The sequence below is a fragment of the Sorghum bicolor genome, chromosome 2, assembly GCF_000003195.3.
Source record: "Sorghum bicolor cultivar BTx623 chromosome 2, Sorghum_bicolor_NCBIv3, whole genome shotgun sequence".
Lineage (NCBI taxonomy): Eukaryota > Viridiplantae > Streptophyta > Magnoliopsida > Poales > Poaceae > Sorghum > Sorghum bicolor.
Window position 1 is genome coordinate 60461426 of NC_012871.2, and position 23936 is coordinate 60485361.

Consider the following 23936-nt stretch of genomic DNA (forward strand, 5'->3'; position numbering starts at 1 on the left):
GAAAGTAGCAGGGTCGATGCATGGCTCGGTGCGGACTCCGTTGCCATCGCCATGTGCACAGAGAAAATGGCGAGGATGGATGACATGGATACACCCAATCAGGAATTCAGAAATAGGTCCCGTGGTCGGAACTGAAAACACAGATTGTGGCACCTTCTGAAACTACGTAAAATCTGGCAGTATGGAAGTTTTGCCAACCAAAGGCATCTCTTTTTCTGCCCCACAAAAATGCAGACATTTCACTGATGCACGAATAGCAATGGCATTCTCAAATGGAAAATGTGTGGGTGTCAGACTGGCAGTGGCATTGCCACTGAAGAGCAAAGACAATTCACAGAACATGTCACACACAACACAAGCTGTCCTCAATACTACTGTAGTTCTGAAACCTGTTTCAGACATCTATGGCTGTAAATCTGCAGTCTTGCTCTTGCTCTCCCTACCAAGAAGAACCATCATAAGCAATGGATAACTATAACTCCGCCGATTAACATTTGTCGATCGACACGCCTGACTTGCATTCCAATCCTGCTTTCTGCAGAGTAAGAGCAGGGTCCTCTCTTTTGCCGAAAAAGCACCTGCAACGGGAACCTTTCTCTGACACAGGGGAGCCGCAGACGTAGCAGAAGCTAGTGCCACACCTGCACATCTCAAAAGCAGTCAAAAGACGGATGTTAGGCAATTGTCGCGATCGAAGGATGCTGATCAGTTTCCTCAGAGGTTCAGTCATCGGATGCCTGCACAGACATCACTGAAGGCCAGACAACTGAAGAGTTTCAGATGCCTGCACAGTTCGTAACTGAATGCCTCCAGTATTACTGAAGAGTTGCAGTAAAATTCAGACTCGCATTTTGACGATCCCAAGAAAGAAAGACTGACAGGAGGAAGACAGATGGAAGAGAACAATACGCAGTACGTAAATCGGATAATTACCTGCACACCATGCGCCTGCACCCGTCGATCTTGTCGATCATGGCGCGGCAGCTCGGGCAGCGCGTCCATTTGTTCCCGACGGCGAGCCCGGCCAGCACGCACCCTCCTCGGCCGTCGCCACTGCCGCCTCCGTGGCGATCGTCCCACGGCTCCTCGCACTGCAGGCAGAACGCGCGGGAGCACGTGGGGCAATCCACCTCGGACACCAAGCCGCCGTCGGCGGCCTCCAGTGCCACCAGCTCGCCGCAGTCCCTGTAGGGGCACCGCGCGCGGGCGGGCCCCACGGCGCGCTCGCAGAGCGCGACGCACCAGGCGTCGAACACGTCGATGTCCACCAGCTTCTTGCACGCCTCCGGGTGCATGACGCCGTCGCGGCACTCGGGCGCCGGGCAGGGCACGGGCACCGCGCCGTTCGCGACGCGGCCCTCGATGTACCGGACGACGCACTCGATGCAGAAGTCGTGCGCGCAGCGCGCGTCTAGGACGGAGCCGCCGGCGCGGAACCGATCGAGCACCAGCCGCCTCTCCGTGCAGATGCCGCAGCAGAACCAGCCGATCTCGTCATCGGTCAGCGGCGCCACACGCGCGCGCGATGACGACGGGCCCGGCACGGAGCCGCGGATGAGCTCCTGCAGGTACAAGTCGTCGGAGGCGGCGCACGCGGCCGCGGCCGCTGCGTTCGCCATGGGATGGGGGTGCGTGGGTGGGGGAACGGGGAACGCGAGCCGATGAGGTAGTGGACTCCGCGCAAGTCGTTGACGGTTGTTTCCTTGTAAGTTTTTTCCCTTTCCTTAAACACGAAGGAAATGGATTGCAATGGGCTTCAAAGAAAAAAAAATAGCGAGCTATAGCGGCGCTATAGCTTAGCTGCTGGACAGACTTGTCGCTACACTATTTATATATTTTTTCGCTATCACAACTTTCATCGCTATTACGCGCTATGCGCCACTAAGTTGTATTTGTTAACAATAAATTTCACTGTTATTATACGCTATAGCGCCGCTATGATAAATCTTCTCAGTCTGACTCTCAAAACTCTATCTTAGATTAGATTATCATTTATCATTTGTAACTAATTTGGTATTTTGGATGATGAAGCTTTTATGAACCATGATGTAATGTCATATTGGTATTTTATAATGTTACCTAGACTTATGAAAACATATTTTTATTAATCAAAATTGATATTTACTGTGTCTTTTTCATCAATTACTCGTGTTATATATATATTTTTTTATTAAAACGCTATCTGTTATAGCGCCGCTATAGCTACATAGCTGTTGAAAAAAGTTGCCGTTATTTTAAACGTTGATGGGCTTACGGGCCATTCGTCTTGGCCCGTATATGCAAAGCCCTAGCCCACCCTTGGCAGCACCCTTCTTCCTTCCTCTCCCTGCGTCATGGCCATGGAGGCATGGAGCTCCTTCGCCCGATCTAGTCCGACTGGCTCCACCATCACCAGGACCCTAAATCGCCTTCTCGCTGTTCCAACTACTTATCTGATGTCTCCCTAAACCTCTTCTCTTCTAAGCTCGCCGGAGTTGGAAAAAAAAGGGCTAGGATAGACACGAGAGTGGCCGTCAGATGCGGGCGTTGTGGTAGGTAAGAAGAACAGTGCACTGGTGGGCTCACCATGTGTGTTGGAGTGAGATGGGGAGGTAGGCGTGCAGTGGCAAAAACAAAAAACGGTGTCCTGTTTTGAAGTCACTACCATTTCTAATACATAATATCCTTGTGATATTCTACACAAATTTTGCGGTACTCTAGTATATATGTCTTCTTAAATACACGAACCTTTTCAGCATTCTAGACTTTTAACTAATAATTTACTATTTTTGCGCTAATGGGTACCCAGGGTCCTGAATCAGGGGTTATTAAAAGTCACTCCAGATTGGAGCCACGATAGAATTCGAGGCATTGCTGGCTTCTCCACGCGGCGACACACGTCTCTATACATTTTGCAAAAACGTCCACCGTTTTTTAGTAATCAACCCGCAGTCCTTGGACATTTTGTAAAGAACCCCCACACTCAAAAACGAGCAAACCCTAATCCCCTCCTCATTCCTCTGGTTGCTCCCATGCATCGATGCGGCTCGCCGCCCCCCTGCGCATCCTAGCTCGCCGTCGTGCTCCTCGCCCTCCACCACGACCCATGGGGCGTGACTCCCGTGGGCAACGGCTCACCGGGCAGGCGCGCATGGTGGCCATGGTCAGCGCCAGAGAAGGAAGCACTAGCTCCTCCCTGCCCTCTCCACCCCACGCCATCTTCTTCCCGGCACGAGTGCCATCATGGCTTGAGCATGGGAAGCCATGCGACCTCTGTAGCATGAGGGAGCTTGTGAGATCCGGTAGTGCGCAGATCAGGCGGAAGTCCCATCGCCATCCCCCTTCTCTCCCCCAAAGAGGCTCAAGGTGAGAAACGTGGGGGCTTTCAAGCCCTAGGGTTCGGTTGGGGGGTGATTTAGACTTGATCTCATGGGTTTTTATGGTTTGGTGCTTCATGGCTGCCGACATGGTGGATCTGGCAACTGAAGCCTAGCGTTGGATCAGATCTAGCACCACGGCATGCTTGTCATGGTTCTTGGCAGGTGAGCTCACGATTGGTTAGTTTGATTTGAATCTTGCTGAATGTTGATTGATTTACCTGTGAATTTCTGATGCATCTTCAATGTCACGGTGTTGAGCTTCACAACGACCAAGTGGCCAGGGCATATTATTTCAAATCAACTTGCGTCTGATCATGTGAATTCCCTTCTGGTCTACTAAATTAAAGTAATTTTACATGTAGGCTATTTATGGTGGTTGCCTGTGTCAATATTTTTGTAGGTACAAATTCATATGAAGTGAAATAAAAATTTCTCTAGCAAGGATATTTTTTGTGTGCTTCTATTGCCTCTCCAGAATGTCAAACAACATCAGCTGTGATTGAAAAGTTTTGTGACTGTAGCCCTTAACTTTCATGTAGATTTTTTGCTTGACAATATATGTGAAGGTGTTAGGAGGGATAAGTAGCGGTTTAGGTGTGGACTTTAAACAATGTAAATAGTTCTTCTTGCGTTGATTGATTATTGTGATTAGTTATTAGATTTGATAATTTGTAGACTCGATTGCCTTGGTTCCAATTCCTCCTCTGTTGCCGCATCCATGACAAGGTTAGTGCAGTGCATGATAACAACTAGCATGAATATGTGCCTTTGTAATTTATTTTAGTGTCACAATGCGTTGCTTCCTTTCAGAAAAGTAAACGTTTGTGCAACCATTATTGCATTTTGTTGGATTTCATTAATAACAATCCCTGATTACATATTTTCCTCTGCATTCAGAACAGATGTGTGCCTTCTCGATGAGACAGAAGTATCCCAGATGTTTCTATAGGGGCTTAATTCAGCATTCACACTGAAGTCTGAGTTTTTAACTGTTTTCATATCTCAGATCTTAGACTTCTTGATTTAACTGACAGTAAAGTTTCATGGTGGCAAGTAACACAATGTGTTAGCCTGCCCCAATCCTCCACTGGATTTGCCTGATGGATTTGAGTCCTCAAGAGTTGGTATTTCTGTGTTCCCTGAATTTCTGTGTTCCCTGAATTGCTGATACAATTTTACATTTTTTTCACCTATAACTCTGCATGAATCAACTGAAATGCTATCCGGTGAACAAGACAAAATAACCTAATGGATTTTAATACTTCTATTCTCTTTCTTGTTTGCCAGCATGTCAGAAGTCTGAACCGTTCTAAAATTACAATTATAATGAATTGAGTTGTTTCTTTGCACTAGCTCAGAAGTATACAATAGATTGGTTATTGACCTAGACACGAGCACACAATATTTTGATCGAAGAAAATAGTACTATTTGTCAGCACATATTTATTCTTTAATCAATGGTTATCACTTTAATTGGACCAATGCTAGCTTACAACAACAATAGGTGTATACCCTGTCTTCAGTAGAGTGTATATCATACTGTTATATGATTTGCTCAATTTATTTTGTGCGATATTTTAGTGATTGTTACCATGTTTTTTAGCTTGATGCTTGTATTTATAATTTTTTATGATTAGTAATTACATGCTCACTACAAGATCATTAGCATTCATTATATTGGCAAAATTAGCTACCCAGCCTATCTCTACAACTAAAAAGACCCGAAGGTCATCGTCTCCAGCGGTTATCGCCCCCCCTCCCGTGGTTTCGCCCCCCCACTCCCGTGGTTTCGCCTCCGACCGTCCCCCCTCGGTCGCCCCCACCTCCCCCTCAAACGCGCTCCATCAGCGTCGGTAAACGCAATCCCCTTTGACGCCAAACGCAATCCGCGAAGCCGCCGCCGAGCACGCCCGCCGCACTTCCCCTCGGACTCCCCGTAGCTGCCGCCGAGCACGCCCGCCGCCAGCCCTCTTCGCCAGACGTCCTCTCTCTCCAGGTTCTCCTCCACCCACTCCGAGCACGCCCGCCGCCACGCCCACCACCAGCCCCGTCCCCGTCCCTCCAAGCACGCCCGCGCGCGGCGCTCCTCTCACCCTCGCTCGTCCCCAATCACGCGCCACCAAGCCGAGAAGGAGAAGGACCACACCTGGCGCCATCGAGGTAGAGACGACGAGGATCGTCGAGCTGCTGCCTCGGAGGGAGAGACAACGGCGAGAGGCCGTCACAACCCGCTGCCGAGGGAGAGGCGAGGTCCCAGCCCCGGTGGCTCCCGAGTTGACCGCCCCATCATTGGAGGCCGGAGACGGGCGTCCTAGACCGTTGTGGCCCCAGCGCCTGGTGAGTTTCCCTCTGGTTCTCCCCTCCATTCTCTTCCTCTTAGCAAGATCTTGTCAGGACACACCATTGCCTAGGAAGCCTCCCTGTACAACATTCCGAGTTCAGAGTTTAAGGAGTTCAGAGTTTAAGGTAATTGACATTCAGAGGTTCTGTGATTTGTTTATGTCGTTCTGCTGTTGATTAAAAAAAACTATCTAACGATAAAAAAAATTCACTACAATTTCCCACCAAAATCATCAGCAGGGGTGAGTATGAGGATTGGGGAAAAATTATTTTCATTGCTTATTTTTTTCTACAAGTGACGATATTAACTTCTGGCTATTTTTTCTTGATGAAGTGGCGTTTATTTTTTGCTATCAGTGATGATATTACTCTATCCATGTTTCACTTAGTTTAGGGGATTACTAGCTTCACCATAATAAAAGGTGTTTTTCAATCATTCTATAGATTGTGAATTCCGTTGTCTGAAACTCTGAGCCAATGCTCTACCTGCTACAAAACACCTGTATGGACCATATACATGTGATTTTCGATCCAGTGCTGCTTTGCTAGAATGATTGCATTGATGTTTTTTACTGAGTGACCTACACAAATTCTTTCAACTAAAAAGAATTTGTTCAGCCTATGATATTTTCTTTCTTGCATTATTATAAATAAATGTGCATCTTTGGTAGAGAATGGAAATCATGTCAGCAGTGATTGTGCTTCACCGTAATAGAAGGGTTCTTTCAATCCTTATGTGGATAGTTTTTTGGGTTTATTTCAAGGTGCAATTTCCTGGCAATACGTATGCACAGGTTTTGGCTCCTGGCAACTTTGCTTCTTTGATGAGAAGCTCCTTCCCATGTCTCTCTTCATTTTCCTATCTACACTTTCCAATGTCTAGGCATTAACTCATACTTCTCACTCTTTTAGTAGAATTGTGACTGGGCATTACCTACATGAGAGACTAGGCAGAAACTCTGAAACATAGTGAAACTTTTAGTAGTCACTTGGTAAGTCATGATAATTTTTTATAGCTTGGCCCTGCAGTTGCAGACACTTCACTATTCTCCTTAAGTAGCTTGGCATATATTGAGATTTGGAAGATATGAGATAATTGATGCCTTGAAATGTTCCATGATTTAGTTATTTTTATCTCTTCAATTTATTTAGGTGCTTATTCAGTCTATTTTATATCCATGTTGGTATATAATGGATAGCCAAATTTAAGATTCCCTGTTGCAGACACTTTACTATCCTGACTAGCTTGAATCCCTCTTGAATAGCACCAATCTCGCCTATTCAGGTAACTTGCTTGCTCACCTCCTATTTGATAATATACCAACGTGTGTTATGTGCTTGTGTTTTAGGCAAAGGCAAAAATCGGGTGACATCAGTTTAGATGTTAATAAGAGCACGTATATGGTTAAAATAAATTAAGTGTATCCTAAAGTTCCTAAACTTGTAGGAACAATTGACGGACTTTCTGTTTTTTGAATGACACATCTAGGTTTTCAAAATTCACTGCCTTAAGTCAATTTCAAATGTTTAGGGTTTAGGGTTTAGGGTTTTAGGGTTTAGGGTTTAGGGTTTAGGCCATCAAACACAGTTCTCCGTCTCTACATCCCCTTCCTCCAGTCCAGGTATTTCACAGTGACATTGCACGATCTCTCTTGATACTATTATTTTACAAAGAGTTGTGGTTGGATGGATAATGGAAAATACTGTGTACGCAATTATCAGTGTCCTGATTTGTATATTTCTTTTTCCCTTCATCCAAATTGTTGCTTTGGCATTAGATTTTGAGAATAAGTACCTGAATGCTTAAGTAACTCTAGAGTGATTGTTTGATGGCAGAATATAACATTTAGTTAGTCGTACCCATTCTTAATAAGTTGGGTGGCACTTCCCTGTAAAAATTGTTAATCAGCAACCAAACCTACCCATTCTAAATGCCATAGACCATATTCAGAGAGAGAGAGAGAGAGAGTGAGGTGCACAGATAACAATAGTTAGTGCATGCTTTTACAATCCAAAGCTAAAATATACATCTTTTTGCTTCCTTGCTGACATGAAGCAAAAGTGTGAATCTCTAACAAATCTTCAAACAAGCAAGCATAGAAACACATTTAAAAATTATCAATTCTGACCCAAGCAGGGGCGGGGGTGCCGATGCAAGCGACGAACTCGATCCCGCTCTCCTTCGGCTGGGGCGGGCCACCTATGGATGATGGGCATGTCCACTAAACCATTGACTCTGCTTCATGTCCTCCTCGCCGTCGACTGTGCTTTGGAAGTTTGGATGGGGTGGGGGTGGCGTCTGCATGGTAGTGGCAAGGAGGTGGCAGGCTGTCAGTGCTGGCATATCAGGGCGACCTCCTGGGGCAGCCCGGTGCAGCCGTGCAGGGGCATGGCGGGACGACGTTACGGTGGGCTAGCAACCTCTATTGGGTAGCGGCAGTGTCAGCGGTGGGTAGCGGCGGTGTCAGACGATAACATCCCAGTCTTTTTAGGTGTAGAGATTTAAAGGTGCAAATTAGTGGCAATTTGTATGCATAGGTTTCAACTCCTGGCAACTTTGTTTAGTCAAAGAGAATCACCGTTTCATGTCTCTCTTCAATTTTCCTGTCTACGCTCTTACTTCTCACTCTTTTAGTACAATTCTGACTGGGCATTACCTGCATGAGTGACTAGGCAGAAACTCTGAAACATAGTGAAACTTTCAGTAGTCGCATGGTAGGTCATGATATTTTTCTGCTAATTAGTTCCTCACTATTCTGTACTTTTGTTCAGATATTGGATCGTGGTGGGAAGATTGAACTTTTGGTGGGTAAGACAGAGACCTTACAGTCGCAGGTATTTATTCAGTGTCCGTTGTCTGTATGATGATATGATGATGTATTGAAATCCTGTTATAGAAACAACATTCAACTTTGTCTCAGAAATTTATACAAATGTGGCTCTTTAGAAATCCTGTTATAAAATCAGAATTCAACTTATAGCAATGTCCAGTATGGCATATATGAAATGAACTCAGTTCTCAGTTATATAAAATTGCAAGTCGAGTGACTTTGTGACCTGCAGTTCTGTGTGCTTTGATTGATTTTCCATGTGCTGAAAAATCCCTGCAGTTCTAAGTGCTCTGATTTGTATATTTCTTTTTCCCTTCATCCAAATTGCTGCTTTGGCTAGATTTTGAGAATAAGTAATTTGGATAAAAATAGTACCTGAATGCTTAAGTAACTCTAGAGTGATTGTTTGATGGCAGAATATAACATTTAGTTAGTCGTACCTATTCTTAATAAGTTGGGTGGCACTTCCCTAAAAAAATTGTTAATCAGCAACTAAACCTACCCATTCTGAATGCCATAGACCATATTCATAGAGAGAGAGTGAGGTGCACAGATAACAATAGTTAGAGCATGCTTTACATCTTTTAGCAAATCCTTGCAAGATGAGTGACTTTGTGACCTGCAGTTCTGTGTGCTTTGATTGATTTCCATGTGCTGAAAAATCCCTGCAGTTCTAAGTGCTCTGATTTGTATATTTCTTTTTCCCTTCATCCAAATTGTTGCTTTGGCATTAGATTTTGAAAATAAGTAATTTGGATAAAAATAGTACCTGAATGCTTAAGTAACTCTAGAGTGATTGTTTAATGGCAAAATATAACTTGAAGCTCATATGGGTGTGGTCTGATGGTCTCTATGTTTTTTAAAGAACAGGTAGACTATAGGGATTGTGGGTTATTTCAATGGAAAATAGGGGCTCTCCTGCACCATTGGGTGACAAGACTAACTCTATTAATGAAGGTAACCATAACCAAAATAGAAGGGCAATTATTGTATTTAATTCAACAGACTGTTTATATTATAGTATAAATGATAACCTATACTATATATGGATGTAAATATTGCAGGAAGTGATGTTGTACAGCGTAGGCGAGAAAGAGATAAGGCTCGATGGCATGCAATGTCTCAAGAGAAAAAGGATGAAAAAAATAAAAACGTCGAGAAGCATATAAAAGAAAAAAGGAGCAACAACTGTGTATTGAAACAGTCAATGGTTGTATAGTAGAAATATTGGTGAATAAAAATATAGATATTACTATTCATGTTTCTCATATGTGCTATGTCTCAATTGGTAGATGGACAGGATGTATCAAACAAGGAAAATATGGATCCTAATGAAACAAATGACTGGTTACATAGGAATGATTTACTCTATGCAAACAATAGAGGTGATATATCTAATCGGCTCGCAGGTAATTTAACTGTTGTTAATCTGACATCAATGGCTACAATTAGAGGATCATTGATGGATAATCTGTTGTAATTACTGCTCAATTTATGTAGGTGAGGAGGATGAAGTAATTACTGCTCGTAGTATACTTAATCAAGAAATGCTGTCACAATTGACTGATGCTTCACGTAATAGAGAGTTAATAAACGAGCAAGTAATAGTCGATCGTGTAAGATCAAAAATGACATACGCAAACATGACACCTGAGCAACGGGACCAAAGAGTAAGCGACAAAGGCTTTACAATCAAGTTCAATCCCGTAAAGAGGCAATGAAAGCTGCTAAAAAACGATCAAGGGAAGTATGGAGACACACTTTGAATAGTGAGTCCATCGCAATGGAGAATCCACTCTTTAGTCCAACGGTGGAGTGGCCCAATACAAACTCATCTATGTCATCTCATGGACCCACAGTAAGCCCTAGCGATTGGGCTATCCCAGAATCCACTGCAACGCCTATTTGCTTCCCACAAGCTCCTGAGGAGACAAATGAAGATGATGATGGATGCACTGATATATCACCTGGTCATATGACACATAGACAAAATATACCATCTGGGCAAAGGCATGCATTGTTAACCCGTCGTAACAATGTGTTTGAGCGCCTCATCGGTCGGAACACGGGAAAATCTAATAAAGGTGAAGACCACGCGGAAGATAATACGCCCTTACCCGAAGCAACCGTGACCAACAACGGTAAACAATGAGGCCTTTGCATCCACGTTCATTCACATAAAACAAACTTTATTCCTATCTTAACCATGTCCATTATGTGATTGACAGGAAACACTAGACTAGACAATCAAAATGTATCAACTACATCTGAACAACCATTTTTTGATGATACAGGTAATTTGCACTACTTTGAACATTGTATACAATATTTGTGTTTCTTGTTTGTTACCTAAGTAGTAATGTCTCATGACATTGTGATGATCACAGATGATGATGAGGGTGATATATTTGAAGACGATGAGGGATACTTGTTTGCTGGTCAAGGTATTTGTACCAAATACCAATTACCTTCCTAAACATCCACTCTTTTTATCTGACTTTCACTTTTATGTTCAAATCATTTCGCCAGAGGAATCAGATGATGATGTCCAAAGTGATACTACCGTGGAAGACATGACTTCTAACCTTGAAGGACCTGACCCGTATGAAGTGGTGTATAGTAATATGCCTAGAGAGACACACAAGCTAAAATCTATCCCAAATTGCCATCATTGTGGAGCAAAGAGGTTTCCAAAAGAACCTCCTGGGTTTTGTTGTCGCAGCGGAAAGGTTGAGCTGAATGCGCCCGTCATACCAAACCAACTCATGAGGCTTTGGTCAAGCTCTGACCCGGATGCTAGGCACTTTCGTAACAATATCAGGTTTTTCAATGGCCACTTCTCTTTCACTTCCCTATATTGTCGCCTCGACTGTGCTACTGCTAATATTAGAAACAGCGGCATATATACTTTTCGTGCACATGGCATGATCTATCACAACATAAGGTCATTTGGGAGAGAGGATGGTAAGGAGCCTAGACATCTTGAACTTTACTTCTATGATGACGATCCGAGCCTTGAGTACCGGTACCGAAGGTGTCGTGAAGAGCAGTATCAAAAAGATAAAGAAGTTATAGACAGACTGATGGCCATCCTTCATGATAACCCATATTCACAACATTTGAGGAGTCTGGGGCACGCAGAACATCTCGAGGACTATCGTCTTACACTTAACCTTGATCAGCGATTGGACCAAAGGACATACAATGTGCCGATGGCTTCAGAGGTGGCTGCTGTTTGGATCGAAGGTAGTGAACTCCTTGGTCAATTTCAGAATAGTGTTGTCCTACATGGGAAAGATAGAAGCAGGTATGGTATCCGATCATACCATGGATGCTATGATGCTCTTTCATACCCACTCTTCTTCCCTAGAGGTGAGCTTGGATGGCATATGGATATCCCAAAGAAAGGTGTTACCATGGAGGATGTCAACACGGCTCGTGCCCTACGTAAGGCTCGTAGTGGTACTGAAGAAGAAGAAATAGGTTTGTTTATCTCCTTGTACTTTTCATGCATATCAAACCTTTGTCACATGAACACTTCTAATATCATAGTTTTGACAGACTCTCCGGGAAATTTATGTGTTTCTGTGCGTGATTACTACTGCTACAAGTTCCAGATACGGCCAGGAATATTTAATCCCATACTTTATGGCAAGCGTCTTTTCCAACAATTTGCAGTGAACACGTACATCAAAATCGAGAGTTCTCGATTGGATTACATACGCAATCATCAGACGGAGATTAGGGCCGATCTCTACCAAGAATTGGTTGATAGCCTGCATGCTGGTGTGGGTAGATCAGAAGCTGTTGGAAAGCGGACGGTGATGCCTTCATCATTTATCGGAGGCCCGAGGGACATGAGGCGTAGATACATGGATGCCATGGCACTAATGCGAAGGTTTGGGAAACCAGACATCTTCCTGACTATGACATGCAATCCAAAGTGGGATGAGATCACACGTGAGTTGTATCCTGGACAAACACCACAAGATCGTCCAAACCTTATTGATCGGGTCTTTAGGGCAAAACTGGAAGAGCTTAAGCATAGGTTGTTGAAAAAGGATATCCTTGGAAAGGTTCGTGCACACGTGTATGTTGTGGAGTTCCAAAAAAGGGGTCTACCGCATGCCCACTTTTTGCTAATCATGGACAGACGCTACAAGATCACGTGCCCAGAGCAGTATGACCTTCTCATCTCTGCCGAGCTCCCAAACAAGAAGAAGTATCCAGACTTGTATAAAATGGTTACAAAGCATATGATGCATGGACCTTGTGGCGTACTTAATCGCAATTGCCCGTGCACAAAGGGTCGTGAATCATGCAAGAACCGTTACCCACGACCTTTCTGTGATGCCACATTACAGGGCAAAGATTCATATCCAGTTTATAGACGTCGTGACAATGGTAGAAAAGAAAAAGTTCGCGGGCATGAGCTTGACAATAGATGGGTCGTGCCTTACAACCCATACCTCCTACGTTTGTTCAATTGCCATATCAATGTTGAGGCGTGTGGGAGCATCAAGGCCGTGAAGTATTTGTTCAAGTACATTTACAAGGGTCATGATCGCGCGTCTGTGGCTGTGAGAGAGGCTGAAAAGGAGGACAATGAAGGAAACATCGATGAGATCAAACAGTACAGGGATGCTAGATGGGTAACTCCACCAGAAGCCTTGTGGAGGATATATGGTTTTGATATAAGTGATAGGTCCCCTTCAGTGTTGTCCTTGCAGCTCCATCTTCCTAACATGCACATGGTGTCATTTCACCAGCGCGAGGGTGTTCGACGTGTACTTAATCGTCCAGGTGTTGAAAGGTCGATGCTTACAGCCTACTTTGAGAAGAATATCACATCTGAACATGCTCGTGGTATATTGTATCGGGATTTTCCTGAGTACTATAAGTGGGACTCTCAAGGAAAACAATGGATTAGGAGGGCACGAAAGAATCATTTAAGACAAATTGGAAGAGTTGTATGTGCCAATCCAGCTGAAGGGGAGCGTTACTATCTTAGGGTGCTTCTGAACCATGTGGTTGGTGCTACCTCATTCATTGATCTAAGGACAGTGTCTGGTGAACTACTACCGACTTTCTGTGAAGCTGCAGAAAGAAGGGGCCTCATCGAAGCGGACAACACACTTCACGAGGGTCTTGCTGAGGCAACTCTATGGATGATGCCATATGCACTAAGAAGGCTCTTTGCAACAATCTTAGTTTTCTGTGAGCCGAGTGATGTATTAGAACTCTAGGAAAAGCATAAGGAAGCAATGTCAGAGGACTACAAGCGCAATAACCAATCCAACTTTGCAGTGGAGCAGATGGTCCTCATAGATATTCGGAAGTTGTTAGAATCAATGCAGAAGGACATAAAGATGTACCCACTTCCTGATATCGATGACACATATGATCCATCTGGCAATATTCCCAGGGAGATCTTTGAGGAGGCTAGCGTTGAGGCAAGTATTGATGACATGGCACTATCAAAGACACTTAACGAGGAGCAGCAAGCTACCTACAATGAGATTATGTCTGCTATTGATAGTAATCATGGGGGTTTGTTCTTTGTGGATGGACCTGGTGGCACCGGGAAGACTTATCTATACAGGGCCCTACTTGCTACTATTCGCAGTCAGAATAAGATTGCTGTGGCAACAACAACATCTAGTGTTGCTACATCAATAATGCCTGGTGGTAGAACCGCCCACTCGCACTTCAAGATTCCCCTCACCCTTGATGATGGGGCCTTTTGCACCTTCACAAAACATAGTGGTACCGCCAAGCTCCTTCAGAACACATCCCTTATTATTTGGGATGAGGTGACGATGATGAAGAGGCATGGTGTTGAGGCGCTAGATAACAGCCTCCGTGATGTCATGGAACGTCCTAACCTGCCATTTGGGGGGAAGACTGTAGTGTTTGGTGGAGATTTTAGGCAGGTTCTCCCAGTTGTTCGAAGAGGTTCTAGGGCACAGATAGTTGGTGCCTCATTACGTATGTCGTACATTTGGAATTCCATGCGACATCTCAAATTGGTGCGAAACATGAGGGTAAAGAGCGATCCATGTTTTGCAGAATACTTGCTACGCATCGGGGGAGGATCTGAGGAGACTAATTGTAATGGTGAAGTCCACCTTCCTGATGATATATGCATTCCACAGACTGAGAAAGACAGTGACCTTGATACGTTAATTGACTGCATATTTCCTGCCCTCAATGCCAATATGTCAAACAAGAGCTACATCACCTCACGAGCAATATTATCTTCGCGAAACGACTAGGTTGATATGATTAACATGAAGATGATAAGTCGTTTGCAAGGGAATGAGATGGTGTACCATAGCTTTGACAGTGCAGTGGATGATCCACACAACTACTACCCATCTGAGTTCCTCAACACTTTGACCCCCAATGGTCTCCCTCCACATGTGTTAAAGCTCAAGATTGGGTGCCCGGTCATATTGCTAAGGAACATCGACCCTGCGGGTGGACTTTGCAATGGAACTAGGCTGGTGGTTCGAGGGTTCCAAAGAAACATTGTCGATGCAGAAATTATGGTTGGAGACCATGCCGGAAAGCGAATCTTCCTACCATGGATTCCGTTATGTCCCTCGGATGATGAGATGTTCCCATTTCAGTTTAAGAGAAAGCAGTTTCCTATTAGACTCAGTTTTGCCATGACGATTAACAAAGCACAAGGGCAGACTCTCCCCAATGTTGGTGTGTATTTGCCTGAACCAGTGTTCTCTCATGGTCAGTTGTATGTTGCGCTATCTAGATCCACTGCCAGATCGAATATTAGGATCCTTGCTGTCCCACCCAGTGATAAGAATGATAAGAAACAAAAAAATAATGGTACATTCACAAAAAATATTGTCTACAAAGAGGTCCTCACTCCATGATAAGGTAGTTTTCTATTTTGCACAACTATTGTATTCTTATATTTGTGTCCTTAATTAGTGACATTTTTTGTATCATTATAAATTTCAGTTAATAAAGGAAGTCCGAAAGAAATGAGAGATAAGTAGTTATGAGTTCTTGATATGTTACTGACTATATATAGAAAATATATATATTTCAAACCAGAACTATGACATACTCCCGTCGCCACCAAAATGTGTCATTTTATTTTTAGACATCTTGTTTGACTCTTTCTCTTATTCAAAAATTTTATATAAATATTATTTATTTTGCTATGACTTATTTTATGATTAGATACACTTTAATAATAACTTATTTATTTATTTATTTATTTATTTATTTATTATGTGCACAAAGAAAACTAAATAAGATAATAGTCAAATATAATATCTGAAAGTCAAAAGTGTCACCTATTTTAGAAGGGAGATGTATGCGTTGTTAAATTGAAAGATAAGATGAGACACTTTTCTATGCACTTTTTTAGTAGTACAAAATGTTTAAAATTGAGTTATCATGATATATATTTTTTCCGTAGCAACGCACGGGCACTCAACTAGTAACTCTATAACTCTGTACATCATCTATACCATTTCAGTGGCCTTGTCACCACTGATTTTGGACTTGCCGAAAAGCTAATTTTCTAGATAGCTTGTAAGATGTTTCTTTTCAAGTTTGGATAAGATTAAACTTTGTTTAGTGGTCTTGCCGAGTTTTGAAGCAGGAACACAAAGATGCGGTAAAGACTTCCTGTTGTCGTCAAGCAACTCCTCTGCACAGCCGCCGTTGAGGAGTTTAGGAGTATAAATTGATGTTAACTTCACGTTATTTAGAGATTCTACGAGTTTTTGTTTTGGACCAAGTTTAGGACAAACTCTTTTGAAGTTCATTATGGTTCTTACCCCAAAATGATCTCTGTGATTGTACAATGACCCTTTATAGTGCTGCCTAATGTAAGAGTTTTCAAATATACCCGATGACATTGATGATTTAATTTTCTTTTATTGTGCAAGAATATTAGGACCCATTTGGATCCTTGGAATCAAATTCATTATAATAATTACAATTTAGTCATGTATTAATTAAGCTAATATGGTTGCATATGAAATATATTTGCATATTATTGTTAGCCATACAAGGGTCATACTTGTTATATTGCATTTCTGTTGCAGAAAAATGAGTTAAAGAGGAGTGTGCTATAAGTTGAAGGGTATAAATATAGTTGCTGATATATAGAATCTATTTCCATCTCCACCCTATGAATTTGAGATAGATTTATTTGTGAGCCTGAAAAAATTGTAGAATGTCAAATTTTAGGCAAAATAGCCTGACCCATTAATTGGATTCTAATTCCTCTAAAATAAAGGGATCTAAATGGTCCCTTACTATGTTACATGCAATTTTCTTAATTTTATTTTTTATGAAAAAAGAAAATTATTTTTATAAATTTAACTAAATACTTTAGTATCTAATTTAATCCGGTCAAGATAGGGCGCCCAATGTTCTAGTAGTTATTTAGTACCAGAGGCCTTCCCACGACCGCAGACGACGCGCGCTCGCCCACCTAGTCGCAACGCTCGTTAGTTTTTTTTTTGTTTCTGTTGCCTACTCGCGCCTATGTGTTTCCGGCCGATTTTTTCTCCTTCAGTACGCATTGCTTGGTCATCTTTTCTAGGCCAAGGTTGCATATATTTTGCCCTTTTTTATTTCTACATATTTTTTTCTTTCTACACCAAGTTTCTTGTGATGAATTACTTGTAAATAATAGTTTATTATGTATACTATAGATATTATTTTAGTTAGATCATTAAAAATATATCTTGCATGACAATCGTTACACAAATAAATTTATAGTTATTATCAAATAGAAGGGAGAATTGGCGGTAGGACATGCAGAATGGTGACCATTTGCCAGCGGACACTAGGAAAAAATAGATTGCTCAAAGACACTCTGTTTCTTATCAAATTTGCGGGCAGACATTACGTCTAATCAAATATTATTATAAAATAGATATAAAATCATATAAGTGCTAAAAAATTATACTATAAATTTTTTACACTCTACATGATGAGAACTGTAGTGCAAAAATATTGTTTTGCACTGAAATGACCATTTTGCCCCTCTTCATAAATAGACAAAGATAACCATGGTTAATTAGTTAAAAATATTAGTAAGATACTAAAAATACTAAATAATATTTTTACACTATAGTTCTCATCATGTAGAGTGTAAAAAAATTATACTATAATTTTCTAGCACTTATATGATTTTATATCTATTTTGTAATAATGTTTGATTAAACATAGTGTCCACCAGCAAATTTGACAAGAAGCGAAGTGTCCTTGAGCATAAATACTTGTGCAACATATACTATAGAAAATTATTGTGGTTGAAACATTAAATTTGGTGTAGAATTTTTTTATTTTGAACAATATTTTGTTTGAACAATGAGATGCTGTGGTTGAAACTCATCACTACCAAAAATATTAGTGTCCCAAAAATAGGTTTATATGGTTTCACTTGTAAAAAGGCCTCTGGTTCTAAAATAGGCTCATGGTGCTGACCGAGACAGCAACTATTTAATCCACTTAGACTGCATATGCCATATTTTTCGTTGTTAATAATAAAGACAAAATTAACAGAAATATACATATTGGATTTACAGGGTTTGATCTATCAAACTAGTTTGAGTGCTGGTACCTGTTTGTGTTTTGCAAGACTACTAATTGTTTAGCGCAGCTTGGAGACTCCAGCTGATTACTGCAAGATCAAAATATGGATTGTATTCAGTCAACAAAGATTTTGCTAATTGCAATAAAATAGCTGATCTTACACTGAATTGAAAATAGTGACATAAAAATCAAGAACATGACAGAGAGAATGCTTAAACTTACCTGGACAAGAAAAAAGTTATTCACAATATAGTAGCTGACAAAAAAAAATAATACAGAACATCTTGACTGCACAGATAAGCTCCTAATGTCTTCAGAATTTACTTTTTGGTTCAAAGAATTATGTATTTAAACTATATATCTTTGTATAAAATCTGTATGTGACAATTTAGTATGATTTCCTCACATATATAGTGCAACAACAAAAAATCGCTTGCAAAAAGAGAGAGCAGCAGGGTGGGAGGGGGAGATCGAGCTAGCAGACCTAGTAAGAAAGCCAAAAAACGTAGTGTCGTTGCTGCCGCGGATGACGCTGACCGCCAGTGTGACCGTCTCCAAACTAGTCTCGGCATGAGGAAGATGATGCGTGGTAGCTGGTCGCCCACGACCGATGCCAGCAGCCACGACACGCGCTACGGCGGGCGGCGGCGCGATTCCCTGATGCGGCGCTGGAGGGGTGGGGAGTGGCGTCGATGGGATGGGGGCGGCGCCGACGGGGTGAGAGGCAACGGTCGAAGGCTGCTGAGGCATCGGGGGCCGCAGAACCCACCTCGGAGGCTGCGAAGGAGATGGAGAGAGGGGCGAGCTAGGCTCGTGCTGTGGACGTACGTGGTGGCGATCTGGGCTCATACGGCGCCGCGGAGGGAGCGACGGGCGAAACCGGCGGAGGGAGCGACGTCGGACGGTCGGAGAAACCGGCGTCTCCTCGACTCCCCACATCTGGAATTTAGATCGGCAGAAAAAAATACTAGATACGATAAAAGGCCTAGGTGGGCTGAAACGTCCATGGTTGGCTCGGGTCCTGAAGTTGGGCTCGGGTACTGTTTATTATTCAGTACCCTAGGATATATATATATATATATATATATATATATATATATATATATATATATATATATATATTTTTGACCACATCTAATTATCGGGCTATAAGCTATGGTGAAGGAGGCCCACGAGGGCTGATTGAACCAACCAAGTTGAAGATCAAGCCACGCTAAGGATATCTAGAGCCGACGTATCTGGACGATAGAATATGATCAATCTGTTCTATATTTTATATAACAAACTAAAAAACCAATATGTCAAGCGATCATCCTCGTTGTACGTAACCCTACCCCGTCTCACTATATAAAGGAGGGTATGGACCCCACAATCAGGATCCATCTCATCTACCATGTAGATTAGAGCAACAACCACTGTAACCGAGCATACAAATACAAGAAGAGCAGTAGCACCAAATGGACTAGGGTTTTACGTAACACCGTGGCCTGAACCAGTATAAATCTTGTGTCTCATGTACTACCATCTGATTTCTCCTATGCGAACTCATTGCTAGACACTGCCGGAGCTAAGTCACCCGACAAGAACATGTTACATATTATATTTTTTCATGTTTTTATGTTCCCTCGGGTTAGGGTGAGGAGGTAAGCCGATGAAGTGTGAACGTAAGGTACTCCATGCTTTTTAGAGAAGAGATAACCTTCACCTCTTATTGCGTATCATTATGCGGTTGTGGGTTGCATATCTTCTAGAACCCTTTGTATCATCATGTTTATGAAGATGTATATCCTTTATCTTGGGTTTTTTGATGGGCGCCATTGTAATTTTTCAACTTATGACATACATCACTACAATTTGTCTATTAGGAACCAAGCCATTATAATTCTCTGGTTGCTGAAATATGCCATTTTATATGCTTTTTGAGAACCTAGACCCACCTGCAATCAATGGTATTCTTGTATTGCCTAAAACACACCTTTACCTTTCTCAATTTATATGTGACTAACATTTGGGTCTCACACATCATCTTCTTCCTCCAAGTGCAGTACATCTCGCCGCATAAGCACCTCTCTTCCCCGTCGCCCTCCCCCATCGTCGCCATGCTCTTTGTGCCGGTCATTGACTTCTAGTCCTCCACCGCGTAATGCCATCCTCACCACATGTGAGGGCTGGTGCGGAGCTCCTCACTACATGCACAAGCATGAGCGCCTGCAGTGGGTGGCCGACCTCACGAGTAGGAGTAGTGACGTCGGTAGTGAGGCTCGAGGTTGGGTGGACTAGATTCCCAAAAGCGACTGACGCATGAGGAAGGCGAGCTGCGGCCATGGCATCGAGGTGGTATGCTGAGCTCGCAAGCACAAGCGCAAGTGACTGTAGTGCATGGCCTAGCTCACGAGTAGGAGAGGCAACACTAGTGGTGAGGCATGAGTGGCTTATGGGACTGACTGGTAACACGGTGGTGCGTGACGTCAACGGCCGGAATCGTGGGGTCACGCTGCGATGGTGCGAGCTTGTGGCCAAGGGACTTTGGCGTGGCTGGCACGAGCATGAGCACCATCGGGCTCTGATGCAGGCATAGGATCGTCTACAACGCGGGCATGGAGCCCATGTGACTTCAGCTACATGCCGATAGGAGCCAACAAGGGGAAGAGAGGAGGAAGAAGATGATAGTGGAGCCCACACGTTAGTGATTTAGTGATGTTGGAGAAAGAGAGGGACAGGGGCATTTTAGGCAATATCAAAATATATTAGTCTACAGGTGGGTCCACGGTCTTGAAAAGCATACAAAATGGTATATTTCAGGCAACAAAAGAATTATAATGGTATGCTTTCAAATAGATGAATTGTAGTGGTATATCTGAGAAGTTGAAAAATTGTAATGGCACCCATCCAAAAAGCCCACTATCCTTATGAGGTTCTAGGATGTAACACCATAGTATACCTGTCATCTTAAATAAGTGATTTTTTTGGTATTCTAGACTTTTGACTTATAATCTATCATTATTAGTTCAAAATGATTTTTTTGAAGAATATATTGCATGCTATGCTCATTTTTCCCCATGTTTTTATATTCTCCTCTAGTCTCGATGAGGAGGCACGCGAACGAAGTCTAAACATAAGTGCTCCACACTTTTTAGAGTAGAGATGACCATCTTCTCTTATTGCATATCACTGTGCCGTTCTAGCTATGTTGCATATCTTTTAAAACCCTTATATGGTCGTCTTTTATGAAGATGTATATCTTTCTGATACATAATATCTTTCTAAAGTTCTAGGATGTGGCACCCTAGTATAGTTGTCTTCTTAGAAACGTGTATCTTTTTGGTACTGTAGACTTTTTTTGTACTCTAGATTTTTGACTCATGATTTGGTGTTTTTAGATAAAAAGTAGTTTTTCTGGAAGATAACATATTTCTGATCACCCTACGCTCCTAATCTTGACCCAAATCCAATGGCTTGGGAAGGCCTGACTAGCAATGGCCATTGGCTCAAGGTGTGGATTAGGTGGGGGTGGGTGGGAAGGCCAACGACATGTGAAGAACATAAGGCAAACTCAAAACAAAAATAAAAATAGAAAATTAATTGAAAGGAGGATGACAATTGTAGCCTATTGATAAGGGTGTAAATGGTACAAATATTTCTCGATCAATACAAGGGCTTCAATATCCGTTTGGACCATACCATATTTGTATCTCGATATCCATTCATATCTTATCTGAACTATTCCTAGTAGAATCTGAATCCAAGGAATAATGTAGCTATACGTATTCATATACGTAGGTATCTATCCCTATCTAGCCCATTTACACCCCTACCTGTTGATAACGGTTGCTACAACATAAAAAATGCATCAACATCCCACCGCTCTTATTTTGCCTCCAACCAAACAAAAAACTATAATGGAATTATTCCCTCAACTAAACACAGAATGTGATGGTTTGATCCTAAAATCAGGGACAGATCCACCCCATTCCACCACATACTAACCAAACATATGCTTAATATGCAATAGCATAAAGGCCTAAAATATGGTTTAAATTTTTTACTTATGAAAATGAGTACATATACACCTTAATATCAAGACGAGTGCAAATTTTGATCAAAGTAATTCTAACAAGGTGCTAGACCATTCAAAGGATTCTAGCAAGACTCCTTGTAATTTTGCTTAGTGTGGGTTTTATTTATGAAAATCTAGCAAATTGCTTGATACATGACTTGCTTTAGCTCCTTTGCATGTAGCGACTGATGAATACATGCATCAAGGCTCCTAGTTTGGGTTATGATGATTGATGAACATGGGGATATGTGGCCAATGGCAGAACTAGAACTTTTTATTAAAGGGGACTGAACAATATGCACCTTGTAAATATGATAAATATATATACGATAAGTGTATGTATTAATAGTTTTTTAATATTTTTACATATATATTTAGTATTCATAACAAAGAAACACAATATTATCGTTAAAAATGGGTGAGATAATAATTTTTTATGCTATGCAATTGATTTTTTATAAGGTATCAAAAAATTTCATTGTGTTTGGGGGGCATGATCCCTGCTTTCCCCTGATTCCACCAGTGTATGTGGCTAAATTTATTTTGAAGGGTTATTGAAAAAGAGTTAGTTATGTTGAGGCTACTTGTTTTTCTTGGTCCTTGATGATTGGATTAAGTGTATAGCCCAAGGATATTCGTGAAGGCTAAGGGCACAATAGTGTTTAAGTGATGATTTGGTGTTGGGGGCACCTAGAATTTTGTACTACTATCCCCAACACCAAATCAACACCCTCAAAACAAATAGAGTTTAAGTCAAGGATTTCGAACAAGTTGAATGAGATAGGGATTTCAAATGGAGCCAACTTTGAAGGTTGTAGTGCACTAGATGAGTTGGTCAAGGCCATCAAATTGTATGGTGACATTATGTTGTACTATGTATTAGGTAGTGTTGCCTGCTAGACAATACTATGAAGGGTCTTGTGTGGACCAGATGATCTAGTGTCATCTTTGTGTCATGCATGAAGAGTTCATCTTGGATGTGCTTGTTAGAGTGTGTATTGTGCAACAACTAGTTGAAGTCGGACATGCTTACTGATGTGCACTGTATGATCTGTTGCTTAGCTTAGTGGTTGTAGCGTATCATCCAATGATGTATATTAGGTAATCTCGAGTAGTGACCACTAAAAATACAAGAAAAGCAAGGTCACCAGATGATCCGGTGCCCCTCAATGGGCCACTGCGAATCATCCTGTGTTGACTTTCTCAACAAACTTTTCTAGTGGCTAGGATATCACCTATGTCATCTATATATGTGTTCTCTGAATCATTTGGATCTCCCTTTGAATCTATTGAAGATTTACACATTAGAGGCTTGGAGAAGGGGTTGAGGGCACTCCAAGTCAACATGAGTGCTTAAGAATGATCATAGTGCACATCTTTTTGCTCTTGGCTTGGAGGTTGATGAACTAAAGATCAAAAGTTGTTGCTCTTGGAGTTTTCTAGCTCTTAAACATCATGTACGAGGACTAAGTGACTTTCCTAGATGAGTTGATTATTAGAAGTCTCCTAGAGGTGTGCTTGGTTTAAGACTCGCTAATCTGAAGTGGTGAATAGGTGGATCTTTAGCCTTTGTGACTAAACCGAGCTCAGCCCTTAGTGGGTGCTCTAACATGGACTAGGGGGCAGTAGCAATTGCTCAACTCCACGAAAATACGGTTGTCAGTTGTCCAACTTTTTCTTTCCACAAGCATTATTTCATTGCTTATCTTTTTGTGTGTCTTAGAGATTGTGTGGACCTTATGCTTGATTTGATTTTGTCTTAGT

General features: G+C 42.0%; 2 protein-coding genes and 1 long non-coding RNA gene across 4 annotated transcripts; 1 reads left to right on the plus strand and 2 right to left on the minus strand.

Moving 5' to 3' along the window:
• On the minus strand, positions 244-1718 carry LOC8062727 (E3 ubiquitin-protein ligase RNF144B). Of its 2 annotated transcripts, none has more exons than XM_021452597.1 (2): positions 934-1718; positions 244-649 (listed from the first exon to the last, which is right to left on the minus strand). In XM_021452597.1, the coding sequence occupies exons 1-2, from the start codon at positions 1617-1619 to the stop codon at positions 403-405; spliced, it is 933 nt and encodes a 310-aa protein (XP_021308272.1). In that variant the 5' UTR covers positions 1620-1718; the 3' UTR covers positions 244-402. The 2 variants fall into 2 exon arrangements, with proteins under 2 accessions (XP_021308272.1, XP_002462435.1); XM_002462390.2 differs by having other exon boundaries at positions 244-641; positions 934-1715.
• On the plus strand, positions 8729-9896 carry LOC110432478. Its single transcript, XR_002449919.1, has 2 exons — positions 8729-9487; positions 9595-9896. It is a non-coding gene; the product is annotated as an uncharacterized LOC110432478 (long non-coding RNA).
• On the minus strand, positions 9982-19074 carry LOC110432477 (poly(U)-specific endoribonuclease homolog). The gene is made up of 3 exons (XM_021452964.1): positions 18600-19074; positions 18144-18203; positions 9982-10452 (listed from the first exon to the last, which is right to left on the minus strand). Exons 1-3 carry the CDS (start codon positions 19052-19054, stop codon positions 10371-10373), a joined length of 597 nt encoding a protein of 198 aa, XP_021308639.1. The 5' UTR covers positions 19055-19074; the 3' UTR covers positions 9982-10370.